We start from the raw sequence: 18,855 nt of genomic DNA, 5'->3' as shown, positions 1-18,855 counted from the left end.
TATTGAGTTCTTAATCTCCAGAAATTCTATTTGGTTCTTTTTTCAAATTTCAATCTCTTTGGTAAAATCTTCATTTTGTTCTTTGATTGTGTTTCTGAGTTCATTAAACTGCCTCTCTGTTTTTTTGCATCTCATTGAGGTTTTTAAGAACTATAATCTTGAATTCTCTGTCGTTTAAGTCACATATTTCCATGTCTTTAAGTCCATTTTCTGGAAACTTTCCATTTTCTTCCTGAGCTGTCTTGCTACCTTGGTTATTCATGGCAATTAATGATTTATTATTTCTCTTCCTAGACATCCACAGGAGTGGTTCTGCAATAGGTTGATAGAAAGAGATCTTTCTTTTGTCTTCCCATAGGTGTTGGTAGAATGTTTTATTTTCTTTCCGACTACAGCCTTTTATTCTCTCTCACACTGTAGTGTTATATTTTCTCTGAACTATTCCGGCTTCTCACACAATGGGCGGGGAGGATCGGGCTTCTCCTCTCTGAACAGTCCTCCTGGGTCTTGGGCACCACTTCCATAGGGGGATGTGGAGAGCTTCTGAAGTTCCAAAGCTCTTCTTGCACCAGATTCAGAGCCCATGTGACTCAGCAGCTCTGTTTACTCCTGCAGGGATCCCCCCAGATAGGTGGGGACAGGGGCAGCGTGGGTTGTGAGAGGTGGAGCAGAGCAATGGCGGTGACCACCACCACAGCAGGTCCTGCTTCCACAGCTCCCTCCCCTTTGCTGGAACTAGTTGAGCTGCGAGTCCATGTCTATGGACTATAGTTCTCAGAACTGCAAATATTCTGTTCTTTTGAACTGACACTACTACTGTTCTGCTTCTAGCACTGGGCAGGCGGGGTGAACTCTGGGGGCAGCTAGGTTCAGTGCCTAAGGCTTCCGTTCTCTGTGGCAGTGGGGTCTTAAACCACCGTTTTCAGCCTTCTTCCCTCAGTCTTTGCTCCGAGGTCTCTGCCGTGAGCGTTGGGTTCAGCCATGTTATATGCTGTCCCCTCAGCCCTGTGGGCCATAAGCAGAGCCATAGCAGTCCCAGTTCTTCCTTCTCCTGAAGCTGTGGCAGCTCCGGAATGCAGCAAGCTCAGAGCACCCAGCTATGTCCGCATCCTGCCCCAGCGCATCCCTTCCTTTCTCTCTGCACTTCTCCCTTCCCTCCTCCCCTGCTTGTGCAATTTGCCCACCTTTAGATGATTTTAGTAGTGCACCTCTTAGTCTTGCCTGTCTGCTGCACAGGGAGTCCTTTGTGGCATTATAGTTGTTCAATGTGTTGCTAATTCCAGGGGAGATTTCAAGAGGCTCACCTCATGCCGCCATTTTTATTGGCAATTACATTCATTTTTCAATAAAAAGTTTAATGCATCCAACAATTCCAAAAAAGACTATTGTACTTCAGGTACACTAATATTTTAAGTCGACATTATCATAGTTATTTGGAATAATATTATAATCTCCTTAGATTATTGAATCAAAGTTTTATGGTGGGAAAATTACTCTTGATTCAATTGTTTAATTACCATGAGTGCTTTAATTTTTCAGAGCAAATTAATGAATTTCTTATTTAAGGTTGAACTTTGACCTTCAATATATTGAGTAGAGTTTTATATTGGGTCCCAGAGCTGCTCTTTCAATTAGTACTTTAGATATTGAATTTAAATCTTCAAATATTTACATCTTTGTAAACCCTAGACTACACATCTTACTCATCTTTGTATCCTGGAAGGTGCCTACCACAGATTTTGTAAGTAATTCCAAATTAAAAATTACCTGAATTAAGCAGCAGTGACTACAAAAGATAAAAATATGCTGTTTATCTAAAAAAGTCCCTCCCAATTTATTGATGCAGATGGTTTCACATGGATATCATTAATAGTGCCTTATGTCATTGGATTGACAACTGAAAATCTAAGTCTTTAATGTTCAACAAACAACAAGTGTTGGAGAGGATGTGGAGCAAAGAGAACTCTCATGCACTAATGGTAAGATTGCAAATTGGTGCAGCCACTATGGAAAATAGTATGGACGTTCCTCAAAAAATTAAAAATAGAACTACCTTTTGACCCAGCAATTCCATTCCTGGGTATTTATCCAAAGAAATACAAAACACTAATTCAAAAAAATATATGTACCCCTATGTTTATTGAGAATAGCCAAGATATGGAAACAACCAAAATGCCCATCAATAGACCATTAGATAAACAAATTGTGATACATTTATTCAATAGAGTATGACTCTACTATAAAAAAGAATGAAATCTTATCATTTGCAACAACATGGATGGACCTACAGAATATTATGCTAAGTGAAATAAGTCGGACTGAGAAAGTCAAATATCATATAATCTCACTTATATGTGGAATCTAAAGAACAAAGTAAACAAGAAAACAAAACAGACTCAGAGATACAGAGAAAAAAAATGATGATTGCTAGATGGGAGGGGGGTTGGGGTTGGGGGAGAATGTGAAGGGATTAGAAAGTACAACTTGGTAATCACAAAATAGTCACGGGGATGTGAAATATAGTACGGAGAATATAATCGATAATGTTGTAAAGAGTATGTAGGGTTTCAGATGGGTACTGGACTTATCAGAGAGATCACTTCATAGATTGTGTAGATGCCTGACCACTGTGCTGTACACCTGAAGCTGAAGTAGATTAGTATTGAATGTCGATAATTTTATATATGTGTGTATGTATATGTGTGTATATGTGTGTGTGTATAAATAAATAAATAAAATAGTCACGAAATGTAAAGTATAGCATAGGGAATATAGTCAATGGTATTGTAACAGCTTTATACGATATCAGAGGGGTAATAGACTTGGAGGGCAGTTATAGACTTGGTGAAGTGTGTAAATGTTTAATCATTATGTTGTTTTGTAAACCCAAAACCAATATTAAAAAATAAATTTTTTTAAAAGATACAGACCAAATATTAAATATATAAATGAAAATAAAGTCCTTAGTGTTCAAAGATATATTAGATATATAAAACAAATTTATTATGAAAGTCTTTCCCTGGAAGCCACCTCTGAAAATTTCACATGAAAATGACACAAATATTTATGATACAATAGGCGGAAACTCAAGCTTTCTTAGTGCAGACCAGAGAAATTAAAAACAACACAATTGTATGTGCATGAACTAACAAGAAAGGTAAAAAGAAAATATATAGGAAATAAAATCATAATCAGTTTCTTTAAGACTTTTAAAAATGAAATTCAGACATTATTTAGGGTCTCATTAGAAGGAAGATTGAAACAAAATGAGAGAAAGCCTGAGTTAACCAATAGAAACAAATTCCTTTTTTTTTAATTCCTAAGAAGCTACATTGTGCAGACAATTCAAGTGCTCAGAAATCATTTAAGACCTGAGAATACTGATTACAATGATTTGCGAAACACCAACTATAGAGAAAAATGTGATAATACCAGAAGAGAAATATTTTATAAAATGACTAATTCTTTTTTTACCAACCATATATTCTTCTAATCAACATATTTTTAGTTCTCACAGGAAAAAAATTATCATTTCTGGAGACTAATCTCATCTTACTTCTTTCTACTATTTATATTGTGAGTACAATTCAGAAGAGAAACATGAAAGAGGAGACGTAAAGAAAATTTTGCTTTAAAATACAGTTATGCAAAATTTTAGCATGCTTTATTTTCTTTTCATAAATTGGGAAGCATAAGAATCTCGCTCATTTTCTTACTTAATCTGTAGCCTTGGGTTTTTTTTCTTTTTTCCCCCAATGAGGGCAAATACCCTCCAGTAAGTGAATTTCCCCTTTAGACATCAAGTAAAGCAATTTTCATTTTGCATCTTCTCCAAGGTTGAGTTTATCTCAAAATAAGTTTTTAAAAATTAAAAACGAATTATGTGAGGCAGAATGGATTATAAGAAATTACTTTCTTATCCTATTTGTATCTTGGGTGTTCTATCCATCCTCCCAAATATGCTTTTTATGTAAGAAAAATAAAAGGGGGGAGCTATTTACCTTATGTTAAAGCTATGATATTGGTGATTACTGATCCACTTGCTTCTTAAAGGGAAATATAGTTTAAAAATCAAAGCAAGAAAATGAGGTGACTGCTCTTTTCCGGTCTTTGTGGTGGGAGGCACCACGCAGCAGTCTCCAGTGACAACCTCTAGGAGGCAGTGTAGGCAGTCCTCAGCAGAACCCCGCGCAGCAAGCGTAGGAAGTTATTGGAGACCTGCAGATCAGCTTGAGAAAGTTCAAATGCTTCTCAGGCGCCGTCAGGCTTAAATCTACTCCCTGCCCCAAGTTCTCCATCTGTGTTCTGGGGACCAGCAGCACTGTGACGAGGCCAGGGCTGTGCATATCCCCCACATGGACATCGAGGTGCTGAAGAACCTCAACGAGAATAAGAAACTGGTCAAGAAGCTGGCCAGTTCTTTTCAGCTTCAGCATCTCTGATCGAGCAGATCCCACGAATCCTGGGCCCAGGCCTGAACAAGGCTGGCACATTCCCTTACTTGCTGACCCACAGTGAAAACATGGTGGCCAAAGTCGATGAAGTGAAATCTACGGTCAAGTTCCAGGTGAAGAAGGTGCCGTGTCCGGCAGTGGCCTTTGGCCATTGAAGACAGTAGGTGATGAGCTTGTGTACCTCCACTTAGCTGTCAATTTCCTGGTGTCATTGCTCAAAGAAAACTGGCAGAATGTCCTGGCTTTATACATCCATAGCACCCCGGGCAAACCCCAGCACCTTCCTCAGGCACAGCTTAATAAGAGCCATGCTACTACCATTGAAAAAGGGAGAAAGAAAATGAGGTGACTTGGGCAAATTTGAGTAGCAGTACTTTATTCAGTTTATCTCCTTTCCAACAGTTGAGTATCACTTACTTGAGCTTTAAAATGATTATGGGGCAGTCAGAATCTTTACTGTGAAGCAAACCATTAAGTAACTTCTAAGGAAGGAGAGGTTGCCAATGGGGGTGGAGGGTTGGGGGTAGGAGACAGAACAAAAAACACAACACAAAAGAAATCATCCCTTGGCAGATGACGACGCATCACAGATCGTTTTTTTCTTTAGCAGAGTTTCATTGCAGAAAATTTGTAAAGCGATAAGGAGCACTGAAAACATTTTCTCACATTTTGTCAGGCACTACAGTGGATGAAGTGCTCTCACATGTACAAGCGTTTCTCGAGGGATTCGCACAAGTCCTCCTCCACTGTGAGCAGGAATCAATCCTTTTGGATGTGAGGAAACAGAGTCCCAGAGGGGTTAAAAGACCACAGTGCCATTGGCAGCGGAGTGCTAAATCTGGGGCCGGAGTCCAGCATTTCTGATGGGGTTGTAAGATATTGAAGTAGCAGAGAGTAGTCAGACACGGTGGGCAAACGAAACAACATAACTCCTTAGGAGTTGCAGTGCTCAAGTTCAGCCACTAACATCACCAGGAAGACACGTCACCCAGCATGGCCATTCACACAGTACACATTTCTCTTCTCTGATTGTTTCACAATTAGTTGCCTTAAAGCAAAAAAGAAGGAGCTTTTCAAATCATTTAAGAATTTATAAGCTGCTTCCCAAAGAAGAAAAACTAATAAATGAGCTCATAATCTTCTTGCCTAGAATTGCTCACCATTATTTCCTTGACTGTGTGAGTAGATTATAGAATTCAATTTAATCATCATTCACTGCGCACATACAACGTGCTTGAGAGTTGGGAACATGAATAAGAACTAGTCCCTCCCTCAAGCAAACTATCTGTTTTATAAAGCTATGGCTTTCACTTTTTAGATCCTAAGTAAGAGTCAATATAAGATCATTATAACCAATATGTTTTTTCACCTTTAAAGAAAAACACATTTTGGGAAAAGTCCATTAGCTAGTGAGGAACATAGTGTTTTTAATTTCTGCCACCTGAAACATCATGTCTCAAACGTCTGCAATTATCCATTAATAATTTCTTCTAAAGTATAGTTGTACTGTCAGAGATAGAGGGAGAGAGGGTTAAGGTGTGTGTGTGTGTGTGTGTGTGTGTGTGTGTGTGTGTGTGTGTCCTTAGATTTGGCAATTGCTGAAGAGATTACACTGTAAGGCAAAAAAAAGTAGGATTGTAACTGTTGAGTTACAATGTCTTACTAAATCAATTTTTGACTGGGTATCTGGCTCTCAACTTGATTTACCATTGGCTTTTTGAAAATGAAAATGTTAGACTAAGCAGGAGCTGAGACTAATGTCTCAGTCTGCCAAAGACCTTGGACTTCCAGAGCCAAGCAAAAGGCAATAAACAAAGCCTTTTTGGGGAAATAACTTCATGCAGTGAATAAACCAAAAGGCATTTGTTTAATTGATAAATCCCAAATGAACAATAACATCTATTACAGTTTGTATCATTTGTGCCAATAGAATTTACAAATAACTTAGCCTGGGGTCTAATATAATAAATACAATAAATCCAGAAATGTTTATAATCCACGTAGGAAGTATTGTTTGGCACAAAATCTCATGTGAACAAACATAGATTTTGGAGTCAGGCAGATCTTGGTATCCTTCCTGGCTCTGCCCTTAATTGGGGTAAGTTATTTAACCTCCCCAACCTCAGTTTCTCTGAAAACATGGAAAAAGTAAAGCCTATCTCCTGGAGTCGTTGTGAGACTTAGTTGATACAACACACGAAGCACTCTTGCAGTACCTGACACACAGTGAGTGCTCACCAAAGGTTAGTTTTCTTCCCTCTTGACTGGGATTCTCGAAGGACCACATGTAGTTTCAATTCACCTTGAATTCCAAAGACAAGAAACTACTGCCTCCATTTCCTACTGCTGCTGTAACAAGTTACCACAAACTTAGTGGCTCAAAACAGTACAAATTTATGATCTGACAGGTCTGGAAGTCCAAAGCCTAGAATGAGTTTCACTGGGCTAAAATCAAGGTGTCTGCAAGAGGTCCTTCTGGAGGCTGTAGGGAGGATGTTTTCCTTGCCTTTTCAAGCTTCTCGAAGGCTACCTGTATTCCTTGATACACGATCCCTTTTTCCATCTTCAAAGCCAGCAGCAAAGCATCTTCAAATCAATCCCTCGTTGCACATTTCCTTCTCTGACTCCCCACTTCTTTCCCTTATGAGGACCCTGGGCTCACCTGGATAACAGAATACTCTCCTGACCTTAAAATCTTAATCACACCTGTAAAATCCTTTTTGCCGTGTAACCAATCCCTGGTTCTGTGACATGCACATGTTTGTGAGGGTCATTATTCTGCCTGCCACAATTACCATCGCACTTAAGTTTTGCTCATGTAATAGTTGCTCTGGTACTTTCGACATTAAATTCAAGGTATTGAGTGTACAGATAAATGTCAAGGGAATTAATAAATTACTCCTGAGTTTAGGTTTAAAATTTTTTGCTCTTAGCACTTTGTCAAAAATTCTCTTCCACATAACAGGTCTCTTTCAGTGGTTATTAAATCTAACAACAGATAAAAGATTGAATTGAGCGGGGTCATGTGTTATCTCTGCAAATTCAGAACACTTTATGGTATTATCTGAATGTATGTTAAAAGTTACAAGGTACACGATGAGAAAAAATAAGGGAGAATAGAAAGATGATGATAGATAGACGATAGATAGATAGATGATAGATAGATAGATAGATAGATAGATAGATAGATAGATAGATAGATAGATAGTAGATAGATAGATAGATAGATAGATAGATAGATAGATAGATAGATAGTAGATAGATAGATAGATAGATAGATAGATAGATAGATAGATAGATAGATAGATAGATAGATAGACAGACAGAATTCCATCAGTAATTTCCAGTGGAGGCAATTTTGTCCCCCCAGGGGACATTTGGCAATGTCTGGAAACATTTTTGGTTGTCACAACTTGAAAGGTGGTAGAGATATCTAGCACGTAGGGGACAAGGATGCTGATAAATAGGACAGGGCCCACTACAGAGTTATCCAGCCCAAAATATCAATAGTGTGGAGAATGAAAAATCCTGAATGAAATCTTTGTAACTCAGTACCTAAAATATTGTTTGGTACAGAGTAAGCATTTAATGAATGTTCACAGAATCAAATGTAAATATCCACAGAAAATATCCGTGTTGTGTTTAACATACTAGACTGTGATGTCAGACTGCCTGGATTCAAATTCTGCTCCTGTTGGTTGTATCATGTAGAGAAGTTACTTAACTCTTATCTCCCCTTAGCTTCCTTGTCAGTTAAGAGGTGATAGGAAAAGATTCATGATGAGTAACAATGATACAATCTGTGTAATAAGTTCCCGGCCATAGTATGGGCTTAATAAATGTCTGCTATTATCATTTTCCCAAGTCCTAGCCAGACTAGTTGCCAAATGATGAATCATGCAAAAGAATGCTTTAAAGATAAAATATTTCCACAGTTACAAAACTCAGTCAAATTATTTATATTGTATAAAAGAATATCATTTTGGGGGTCATTATATGAGGAAATATGGTGTAATAAAAAAAAAAAGAGCATGGGATGGAGACAGCCCAATCTTTGGTTTTGTCAAGAGAAAAAGAGATTTTCTAGATTGTTTTAGAGACCACGTAATGCATCAAGAGGTAGGCCTGGCCAACTAGAATAAAACTCAGTAAACTCATTTACAAATGTCATCATCAAAAATTATTGATGCCCGGTTCTGGGCTACAGGTCATGCTTCCACCCGTTATCTTCTCAGATTTTACAGTGGGAATTAGCTCTTCCCCCGACCAAAACTCATGTGGTGAGGTATTCCTGAAACCAATGGAGGGATTTCACATTACACACACACACACACACACACACACACACACACACACACACACACACATAGCCCTATGACTACCTGAAGTCCTTTTTACTGCCCTGAGACAGTATCTGAAGTACCAGGAGGGAGAGGTGGCAAGTTTGTGGGTAAAGGTGAAAGCAAAGGGGTTTTTCCCCTTTTCCCTTTGGGCCAATCATGTAATGAGGGAGAAGCCCATTTTAGCTCCCAGGAGCCATCCAAAGCTTGTCCAGGGCAAGAAAGGATGATCCTATAGATGGTGACTACCAAGGACAAAGCAACTCTGTAGCTACAACCACATGTGCCTGGGCAATGGAGGAGTCACAGCCAGACAGCAGGGCCTATGTGATGGCTACAAGGGAAGGCAGGATGGAGCTAGTCACCTTGGGCCTTACGGAGCTGAAATCATGATTCCACCTGCCAAAATCATAGACGCCACTGAGGAAAGTAATGGATGAGAGATACTGTTTACAGACCAGCAGCCCAGAGGACAATACAAGGGTTGCCTTCGCTCCAAAACCCCCAAATTTCTGATTTGTGCCATGTGGCTCTCTCTTCTTCGTACACCCAGATGTCATCTTAGACGGATCAGGGACAAAGGGAGAAAGCAGAAACCAGAAAGACTAGGATTTACTTAACAGAGTTATCTAAAAAGACTGCATTATTGAATCAGGCAGGTTTTATTGGATTGCACTAAATGATTGACTCAATATTCAACCTAATATCAAGTTCCTAATACTCAATGGGATTAGAGCCTGAGGGATAAGCTCTTAAAAAAAATAAGGAAACTGCATCTTTCCTTCCACATTTGAGTGCAGTGCAAGAAAACAGGGGACCCTGCAACTCAAGGGAAGGAGTGTTTCTATTTTAGCTGACTTTACTGCTTTCATTACCTCAGGCACATACTCAAGCTTTCCTCAGATTTGCTCCCACACTTAGCCTTGAAACCATGCCATGAGCTCATACTGGTTGCTAAGTCATTTTGCTCCCATCAATAATCTGAATTTCTACAAGAAATCTTCCTAAACCATCAGCACTAACCCCTTCCCTGACTCCACCTTGTTCAACTTACAAGTTCCTCCTATGCTGTTCTCCATCTTTTCACTTACCTTGTTATTCCTAATATTTAATAAAAGCACTCAACTGTCTAATTTCAACTTTTATTCTGTATCTTTCACATATGAGTCAGTATTTCCAACCCTAAACTGCAAGTTTGTAGAAGGCAGATATTAGATGTTTTTTATTCACTGCCTTATGCAGCTCTTCAAGCCAATAAGTGTTTTTAAAATGGTCTTGGCTGAGAGTTAAATTATTATTTTTATGCAACAATCTTTTCATGAAATGGAGTCTTTTCCATTCATTGTCCATTAGTTTCTGCAGCAAGATGATACTTCAAATATGGTTTAGTAAAATCTAGCAGTTTCTTTAGCCTTAATAGATGACTCCTGTCCCAACACCCAGTGTACTTATAATGGTCTGTATACTCAATGTACTTATAACTTCTCTGTTCTTTTCAACAAATACAAGTGGCTTTATTATTGTATTGAGGTGCAATTGGTTATTAAAGAAAAAATTTTAGACCTAAGGTGATAATTTGCATTCCTCCCTCAGATTGCTCAGGTTAGACCATGTTCCTAATGTTTGGTAATAATTGCTAAATTATCTGGCAATTTCAAGAATATATATATTTCTTAATTTTATTACATTTATTGAGGTAACATTGGTTAATAAGATTATATAAGTTTGAGGTGCACAATTCTGTAATACATCATCTGCATATTGAATTGTGTGTTCAGCACCCAAACCCAAGGGGACCAAGGGGACCATACGCAGAGAGGCCTATGAAAGAAACTAATGTATCTAGAACAAAGTGTCAAGGAGAGACTGGTGGCTGATGAGACTAAAGAGAGGGGCAGAGACTGTGGTGGAATTTGGATGCCATGTTAGGGAGTGGAGATGGGGGCTTTTAAACCAAGAACAAAGAGAAAACAGTGAAAGATTTAACTAGAATATATGGTGATGGAAGGAGAACTGACTTTGGGTGGTGAGCACACAATGTGAAATATAGATAATGTATTATAGAAATGCATACTTGAAACCTATGTAATTTTACTAACCATTGTCACCCAATAAATTTAGTTTAAAAAAATAATAAAATTAAATTTAAAAAAAAGAAAAAGATATAACTAGAAGAGAGTGGTATCTTCAGAGTTTTTTTGTGTTTTTTTTTTTTTTTAAGTTGGTCTAGTTACAGAAAGGAAAATAAATTAAGAGGGAGCAAGATTGAGTGTGTGTTTGGTGAACCTCTGTATAATAGATCAATGAGAAATGGTGGCTCAGACTAGGGTGGCACCAATGGAAATGGAGTTAAGTAGGTGAGTCAAGATATAGGTAAGAGGTAAAAATGACAGGAGTTGGTGGCTTAATGAATGTGAGGATGGAAGCAGAGGAGAGAGCCTAGGATGACTCTCTGATGGCCTTTACAGAGATGGGGCATATAAGAGGAACAGCTTTTGGACAGAAGGCAATGAGTTCAATTGGGAAGTACTAAGAATAAGTTGCTAAGAGACTTGTCTGGGAATCAATTGTTTTCTTGACTTTGGATCACAAGAAAATGGTACGCCCTGGAGTTATTTATAGATTTGGGCATCAATGGCACATAGATAATAGTTGAATACATGAAAATAGATAGATGATCTTATTTGGAGGGAGTATGTGAAATGAGAAAAAACAAGGACCTGAGATATAGGCCTAAGGATTACCAAATTTGAAGGGACAAGTAGAGGAGGAATAGCTGGCAAAGTTAATTATTCTGAGTTCTACCTTGTAGATGACAGAGTGAACACTAAGATAATTTAATTAGTTTAGTTGATAAGAAAGTCAGAATTCAGACCCAAATCTTTCCACCTTCAAAATTGACCTTCTGAATACTTCATGTTTATAATGCAAGAATAACTTATCGCCCTGTGTTTCTCTGAGGTAGGCCTTCTGTTAAACATTTTATAAACATTATTCTATTAATTTTCAGAACAATGTACCTGAAAACTAGGTATCATTATTATTCCTACCTTGTAGATGAGGAAACTGAGACTTGGAGAAATGAACTAAATTCCCCAAGATTCCACGACTTAGCACACAGCATGAACTTACACGCATTTCTTTCCCTTGCCCAACTTCGTTTGACCATTACGATTGTCCTAGTTAAGGCAGTGGTTCTCAAACTTGAGCACTCATCATAATTACCTGGAGAGTTTCTTAAACCACAGACTGCTGGGCAACACCCCTTGAGTTTTTGATTCTGGAGGTAAGTGGGGCCCAAGAATTTGCATTTCTAACTAGTTCCAACAACCTGCCACAATAATACACTGCCTTCAGTTTTGGATTTGTAAAGTAATTACCAGATATAAATTAATTAAGTCATGCTAAATCTATAACATTCAAATACAGTGTATTAAATTACATAATATAAAATATTATTAAGATATTTTTATTCACCTAACCTTATAATCTCTAAAACAGAATCTACTTCTAATCCCTGCAATGTACTTCAAGGAAGGTTAAAATTCTCCCTGACGTAAACTCTACCCAACAAGCTCTTCACAGCCTTCATAACATTGAGTGTACTCATTAGCATTATGCTTACATTCATTATGTAGAGATATATGTATACAAACATACATATACACATATATTGAATTCAGTTAAGTCTCAATTAGTCCTAACTTGACAATAGATTTATTATTCTAATTTAAAATAATATTCAATCTATTTAACACACAGGTGTCCTCTCTCTGTGTTGTAACTCCAGTTTCTCCACCTCAGCTGCACCAAACAACCTTTCACCACAGCTGTTGTCTGATTTATCCTGTGACATCTCAGATTGGCAACATCTCTCAAAGGGCCACATTACATTTGTATTACACTACATGAGCATATTAGGCTTAATCCAATTTTTTATTTTAGCCAAAAAATCACATAATTCCTTCCCTACACCCTTTTCATGCTATCGTAGTAACTTCCCTAGATGTGCCTTGTATGTAAGCTTTTGGTTTTTTTAAGTATATACTTAGAATAATCAGTTTGGTTACTGACTCAGTGACCCAGTGATGGGTAATAAGAGCAATGGAACAGCATTAGCTAGTTACATAAACCACTAAAAATCTGTACAATTAGTGTTATACCTTTGAATTGGAGTCAAAATCAAGTTGGAAGTTGGCACAAATAGCAAGTAAAAAGATGTTGGGGGCAGCCAGATGGCTCAGTTGGTTAGAGTGTGAGCTCTGAACAACAGGGTTGCCGGTTCAAGTCCTACATGGGCCAGTGAGCTGCGCCCTCCACAACTAGATTGAAGACAACGAGCTGCCGCTGAGCTTCCAGAAGGGCGGCCGGATGGCTCAGCTGGTTAGAGCACAAGCTCTCAACAACAAGGTTGCCAGTTCAATTCCCACATGGGATGGTGGGCTGCACCCTCTGCAACTGAAAATTGAAAATGGTGACTGGACTTGGAGCTGAGCTGCACCGTCCACAACTAGATTGAAGGATGACTTGGAGCTGATGGGCCCTGGAGAAACACACTGTCCCCCAATATTCCTCAATTGAAAAAAAAAATGTTGGCACTGCTTTGGTGACACTGTCCATGGGGACATACCTACAATTCAAATTCTTGTATCTATTTGTCAATGTGTTGCCCTTAAAAAGATAACAAATCAACAGAAAAACAAACAAACAAAGACCAAGAGCTCTTTCTGAGCCAAAATGCCATAGGTACAGGAGTACAAAGTCCTGCCAGTGCCAGATGAGATGTGACTTTCTGAGGGAAGTGGATAATTTTTACTTGATGGTGAATCGTTGAAAGTGAACCAGATGATTAAACTTAATGGAACAGCCACATTAAACTGAAATTAGGAAAAACATGCCTGCGGCCACCTACAACCTTTTATTTGTTGTTGTTTAACTTCTGCCTTTTACAGAGGCCATGATGAATAACATCACAAAAGAAAATATCCAATTAAAATCTAAGTGCTGAATAAACCCCTCGTGTTTGCTTGTCACCACCCCTTTCACTAACCCTGAAGTCATGTTTCCTCCTTTCCCCCAAAAGAGAGAAAAGAACTGGCTCCAGGGGACTTCAAAGGAAGGGGAGGAAAATGGGGAAAGAATACACAAAAGCTTCTTCAGGTTTCTGCTCTGTACTTGTCAGACACAGACCTTGTGTTTGGAGGGGGATGAGGTTAAAGTGTTTCATTATCACACAACGCCTGAGTGAAGAGATGCATTTTCCCACTAGTTTTCAAATATTGATAAATCAGAATTGAGATAGGCAGAGCAATCCCCATTCAGCCTCTTAGTTGGTATCCCCACTGCCCTCTCATATCATCTCGGGTGTTTGTTCTATAACTCATCAAAATGTTCTCTCCTGACAGCTAAAAATAAGTTTCTGATTACTTCTGCCTGAATAAATCTTGTGACCAGATGTGGTATTCACCTACTAAGTGTGCAACAATTACATATTGAGAGTGATGAAAGAACAGGCCAAGGGGAATCTATAATCTATTGGAATGCAGAATATAATAAATCACATGGAAAAACAGCAATTGCCACCTGGTAGAATACCAGCTTTTGATAACAGATTTTACCTTAGAGATGCCATGTGTTTGCAAAATTGGGTTTTCAAAGTCCTCTCAACAAAGTTCTCAAAGTCAAAAGAAGAACAAAAACATCTTATTATGAATTCAGAGCTAATAACAGTAACAAGATCTTAACTTTGGAAGGCGCTTTATAATTTATAAAACACATATCATGCTTTTATCACACGTTTACATAGCGATGAATGTAGTACCTGTATATAGCCCCTAACTAGATCTGGATGGCCTTGTCCAGTAGCTCTTGTCATCCTCATTCTACTGATGAGGATCCCGGCCCAGGGAGGTTAACTGGCTGCTACAATACTATAGTTGGTGAGTGAAAAAGAAGGAGCAAGGCCTACACTTAGGACTCAGGGTGTGGTGCTCCCACGCTGTGCTAAGGGGCTAACCGTGGCTGCCCTACATCCAGGACCCAATGGGCACAATGTTGGTTTCGTTACTCATGAGTTAATGAAATAGCTTTTTAAGAGCTCTCTTCAGTCATTAGAATTTGACAGTGGAGAGTTAAACTTTCCCCAGTGGCTCTTTCTGTGTAATCATGGTTTCAGCGTCTCCTTAGCACATCACATTACACAAATCATGGAGTACTCTCGTTTTACATTTCTTACGGCATTTGTCTTACTTCTAAGCAATTTCCTCCCCATTTGCATTTATCTTCTATGATTTCTGTCAAATTGCTTTCAAGACTACTAATTGTTTGAATAATATTCTCTTCCTCAAACTCTGCCATTCTCTAGCATTCACTGTGTGGCATTGGACACAGTTTCCCTATCTCTAAAAACAAGGAGGTTGCACTGAATAATCTAGAAGGCCTCTCCTCCCACTCAAATTCTAATCATCTGACTTTTTCACATGAGCTGTGTAATTTGGGAAACACTACATAAACTGGAACTTCGGTTTCCTTGACTCTGCAATGATGGATTCAATGAACTCATGTTTCCCAAAGTGTGTTTCTTAGAAAACTGTTATGGGGAATATCAATATGAATCACACCCAAAAAGGATTCTTTACATAAGAGAGTTCAGGAAACTAAATTAAATAAGGTCAAGCACAATTCTGAACTATAGGCACTCACGGTCTTTCACATTAATTGGCACTTCTGAGAAAGAGGAAGAATATGAAGTATTTCCCAAATTTATTGGACTACGGAACCGCTTTTTCTTAGCATTTTGGATAAATGATATTCCAGGGGATATACTATTAGAAAGGCTGGGTTACATTATTTTAAAGTTCCTTTTTGTCCTGAAATCCTATTTTCAAATGTGTTTATAGATACTACTCCAAGCATTCCATGCAGTATTAATCAAGAGGGTACAGAGTTAGTTTACCTGCTGCTATTGTTGCCATAACTGTTGTACCCTGGCCCATACTCTGTTCAGACAGAAATAAGGTAGAGATTGAAAGCCATCCCACTGAAACGAATCTGTCCATATGCAGCTGATACTTACAATTTAGGATTAAAAACAGTTCTCAATAAAAAGCACTTTTTGAAAAATTGAGAATTGGGTTACACTGGAAGACCTCTGAGGTACTGCCTACACTTTTGCTGAAGCGGGGAAGAGGGAACAGAGGAAAGAGCAGGAAGTCAACACTGTGGAAGTAATCTTTGGGATAGGCCCTGGGGGCTCCTTTCCAAGTTAGGATCACCCTCTTCCTCTTCAGTGTTATCTTCACATGCATTTCATGCAACACTCTGCCCGGACCCACTTCACTGACTGCCAGTCATATCAGAGCCTCTGCCTGATTTCCTTCAGGAGCAGACACCCACTGCGTCACAAGGCAGCCTATACAATTGTAGGCTGGCTCTCCTTTTTAGATGGTCCTTTCCTGTAGTAAGCTAAAATCTAAGTGTTAAATGTGCTTATTCCAAGGAACTTTGTAAATTATCTAGTCAGGGGGTTTTCAAGGCACTGTCCACGACAGCACTTGAGATGTTTCTCTTCAAGTTGAATTTCATCAACCAATAAATAAATTTCACATCTGTACTTGATTATAATCTCCAACAAATGAGACTCAAAGAGACTGACCAGCTTACCAGTTTACCAAGATTGTAAAGTGTAGAAGCAGAACGTACCCAGGGCTCTCTGATTCAAAATCCCGAATCCTTTTCTCAGGAATATATTGCTTCTCTAGTGTGTCTGTGTACCTAAAAGCGAGGATGAGGGTAGATTAGTAGAATCTGAAAGCTGGAGTGAAAATAGTGAAAGGTTTCATTCCAGGCAGGCTGATATGTCCTTGAGCATCTTGTGTTTGTTCTGGCTTTTAGTTTTCCAAACTAAAAATTTAGTTTTCCAAACTAAAAATTCTTCAAAGTAAGGGTTACTAAACTTTCTCCAATCTCGGCCCCAGTTCTGGACATTTCTAGATTATAAGGAAACATGTTCATTATGAATGGTATTTATTTTGAGGATCTAAGCAACAGTAAAAGAAGAAAACTTGCATCTATTAGAAGGGATTGAATGAAAGGCAACATAGCATGCATGCATCGGGAAGACACAGTTTAGAATCACATGCTTGACTTTTGCTTTCTTTAATTTTTTTTCCCTACACTAGTTACATTCAGACCAGGATAGAGGAGATGGATCACTTAAATATATCCTTTCAGGAGATGGAGCAGGAGATCTCTTCATTATCAATGAAAACACAGGGGATATACAGGCCACCAAGAAGCTGGACAGAGAAGAAAAACCCGTTTACATCCTTCGAGCTCAAGCTATAAATAGAAGGACAGGGAGACCTGTGGAGCCGGAGTCTGAATTCATTATCAAGATCCATGACATCAACGACAATGAACCAATATTCACCAAGGAAGTTTACACGGCCACTGTTCCTGAAATGTCTGATGTCGGTGAGTGAGATGTGATTTCAACCACATAATATTTCTCTTCTAGTACATCAACTGAATAAAGAATCCTATGAGTGAAATTTACTGAGTTGAATAAAGTTAGATGCCAAATTCTGAAAGTATCATATTTCAAACAATGTACTTATGTCCTTTTTGTAAGTGTCCCCATGTTTCCCAATATTCCAAAAATGTAACTTCCATGCTCTGTTCATAGACAGAAGAACTCTAGTAATATGCTTACTGTTTATCTAATCTGAACACCAAAAGTCAGCCATAAAATGATCTTAGCCTTTTTGGAAGTCACAGACCCCTTTGAGCATCAGATAAAAATCTATGGAACTTCTCATCAGTGAAACATACATGCAGGCACATACATAAAAATTTGCATGGAATTTTATGGCGGTCAGGAGTACTTAGAAGGTTATTTGGTGACTATGGTCCCTAAAATGAGAGTGCTGATCTAAAACATCACAGACTTCTTTGTAAATTTAATTACAATCATTTTTTGGTATTATAAGTGCCATATGTGTACCCTCTGCTGTTTCAATTAATCTTTTATTTAATCCAAAACTACCTCATTTGAAGTTCCAGGCTTTTCAACCTTTTAGAATTATCAAATAGATTTATCATTTAGGATGCTTTTATGCGCAAGTCACAGAAAACCCAATCCAAACTAGTTATAAACAACAGAAGTACTTATCAGTCACATTACTTAAGTCCAAAAGTGAAATGGGCTTTAGACATGGTTTGATTTGGGTTCTGGCTATAGTTCTGTAAGTTTCTGTCCTATTCAGCTTTGTCCTCAGGCTGCCATCTCCAAGGTCATTCCATAGCTGCGGCATCTGCAGGCTCCACTTCAGCACATTATAGTCCAGGGGAAAGAACACCTTTGACACAGCATTTCCAGTAAAATCATGAGTGGGCCCCTGATTGAACAATCCCTAAACTAATCCCTGTGGACAAAGTCACGCAAGGCTCGGATTGACTTGAGCCTGGATAACTTGAAAGAAGCACCATAGCAAGAATCCAATCAAACCCCACCTTTGGAGATGAACTGAAATCAGTTCCACCATACTTCCCTTTAACTTACTCTTTACAGGTTTTATAAACGGTGATCACATTCCTCCAAATTGAGGAATCAGGAGCTTTTTAACCTAATGTTCTATGGAAGTTCCCCACTCCTTTGCCATGACAGTTTCGTACAAAAGTGAGATCACGCTTTCTCTTTGTGCGTGTGTACCAAGGATCAGTAACGGGACCTTAATTTGTTTTCACTTCATGTTCTGTCATTGCAGGCACATTTGTTGTTCAAGTCACTGCAACTGACGCTGACGATCCGACATATGGGAACAGTGCTAAAGTTGTCTATAGCATCCTACAGGGGCAGCCCTATTTTTCAGTTGAATCAGAAACAGGTTAGAATTCCTTTTGGATCTTCTTTTTACACTCTGTAATTTTAATTGATATGTTCAGCTGAGCTGGCATATTTTTTAATAAAAACATCAGGGTGATTGAATTTTCTTAAATTTATCTGCCAAATACCAGGGATATACTTATAAACACAGCATCCAGATCATTTTAATCAAGAA

At 38.5% G+C, this 18,855-nt stretch overlaps 1 protein-coding gene and 1 pseudogene across 3 annotated transcripts in view; both read left to right on the top strand.

Moving 5' to 3' along the window:
- The window catches only part of CDH6 (cadherin 6), a 124,769-nt gene that overhangs the window by 81,775 nt on the left and 24,139 nt on the right, over positions 1-18,855 (top strand). For both annotated transcript variants that reach the window (XM_081054589.1, XM_081054590.1), the window contains exons 3-4: positions 16,975-17,269; positions 18,562-18,681. In XM_081054589.1, the coding sequence (XP_080910715.1) occupies positions 16,975-17,269; positions 18,562-18,681 (415 nt within the window). The remainder of the gene's footprint in view (positions 1-16,974; positions 17,270-18,561; positions 18,682-18,855) is intronic.
- On the top strand, positions 1,947-4,803 carry LOC308500234 (large ribosomal subunit protein uL1-like; annotated as a pseudogene). The gene is made up of 2 exons: positions 1,947-1,979; positions 4,225-4,803. The product of its transcript is annotated as a large ribosomal subunit protein uL1-like (transcript).

Source organism: Rhinolophus hipposideros (assembly GCF_964194185.1).
Source record: "Rhinolophus hipposideros genome assembly, chromosome: 7".
Lineage (NCBI taxonomy): Eukaryota > Metazoa > Chordata > Mammalia > Chiroptera > Rhinolophidae > Rhinolophus > Rhinolophus hipposideros.
This window is presented reverse-complemented; position numbering and strand designations above follow the sequence as displayed.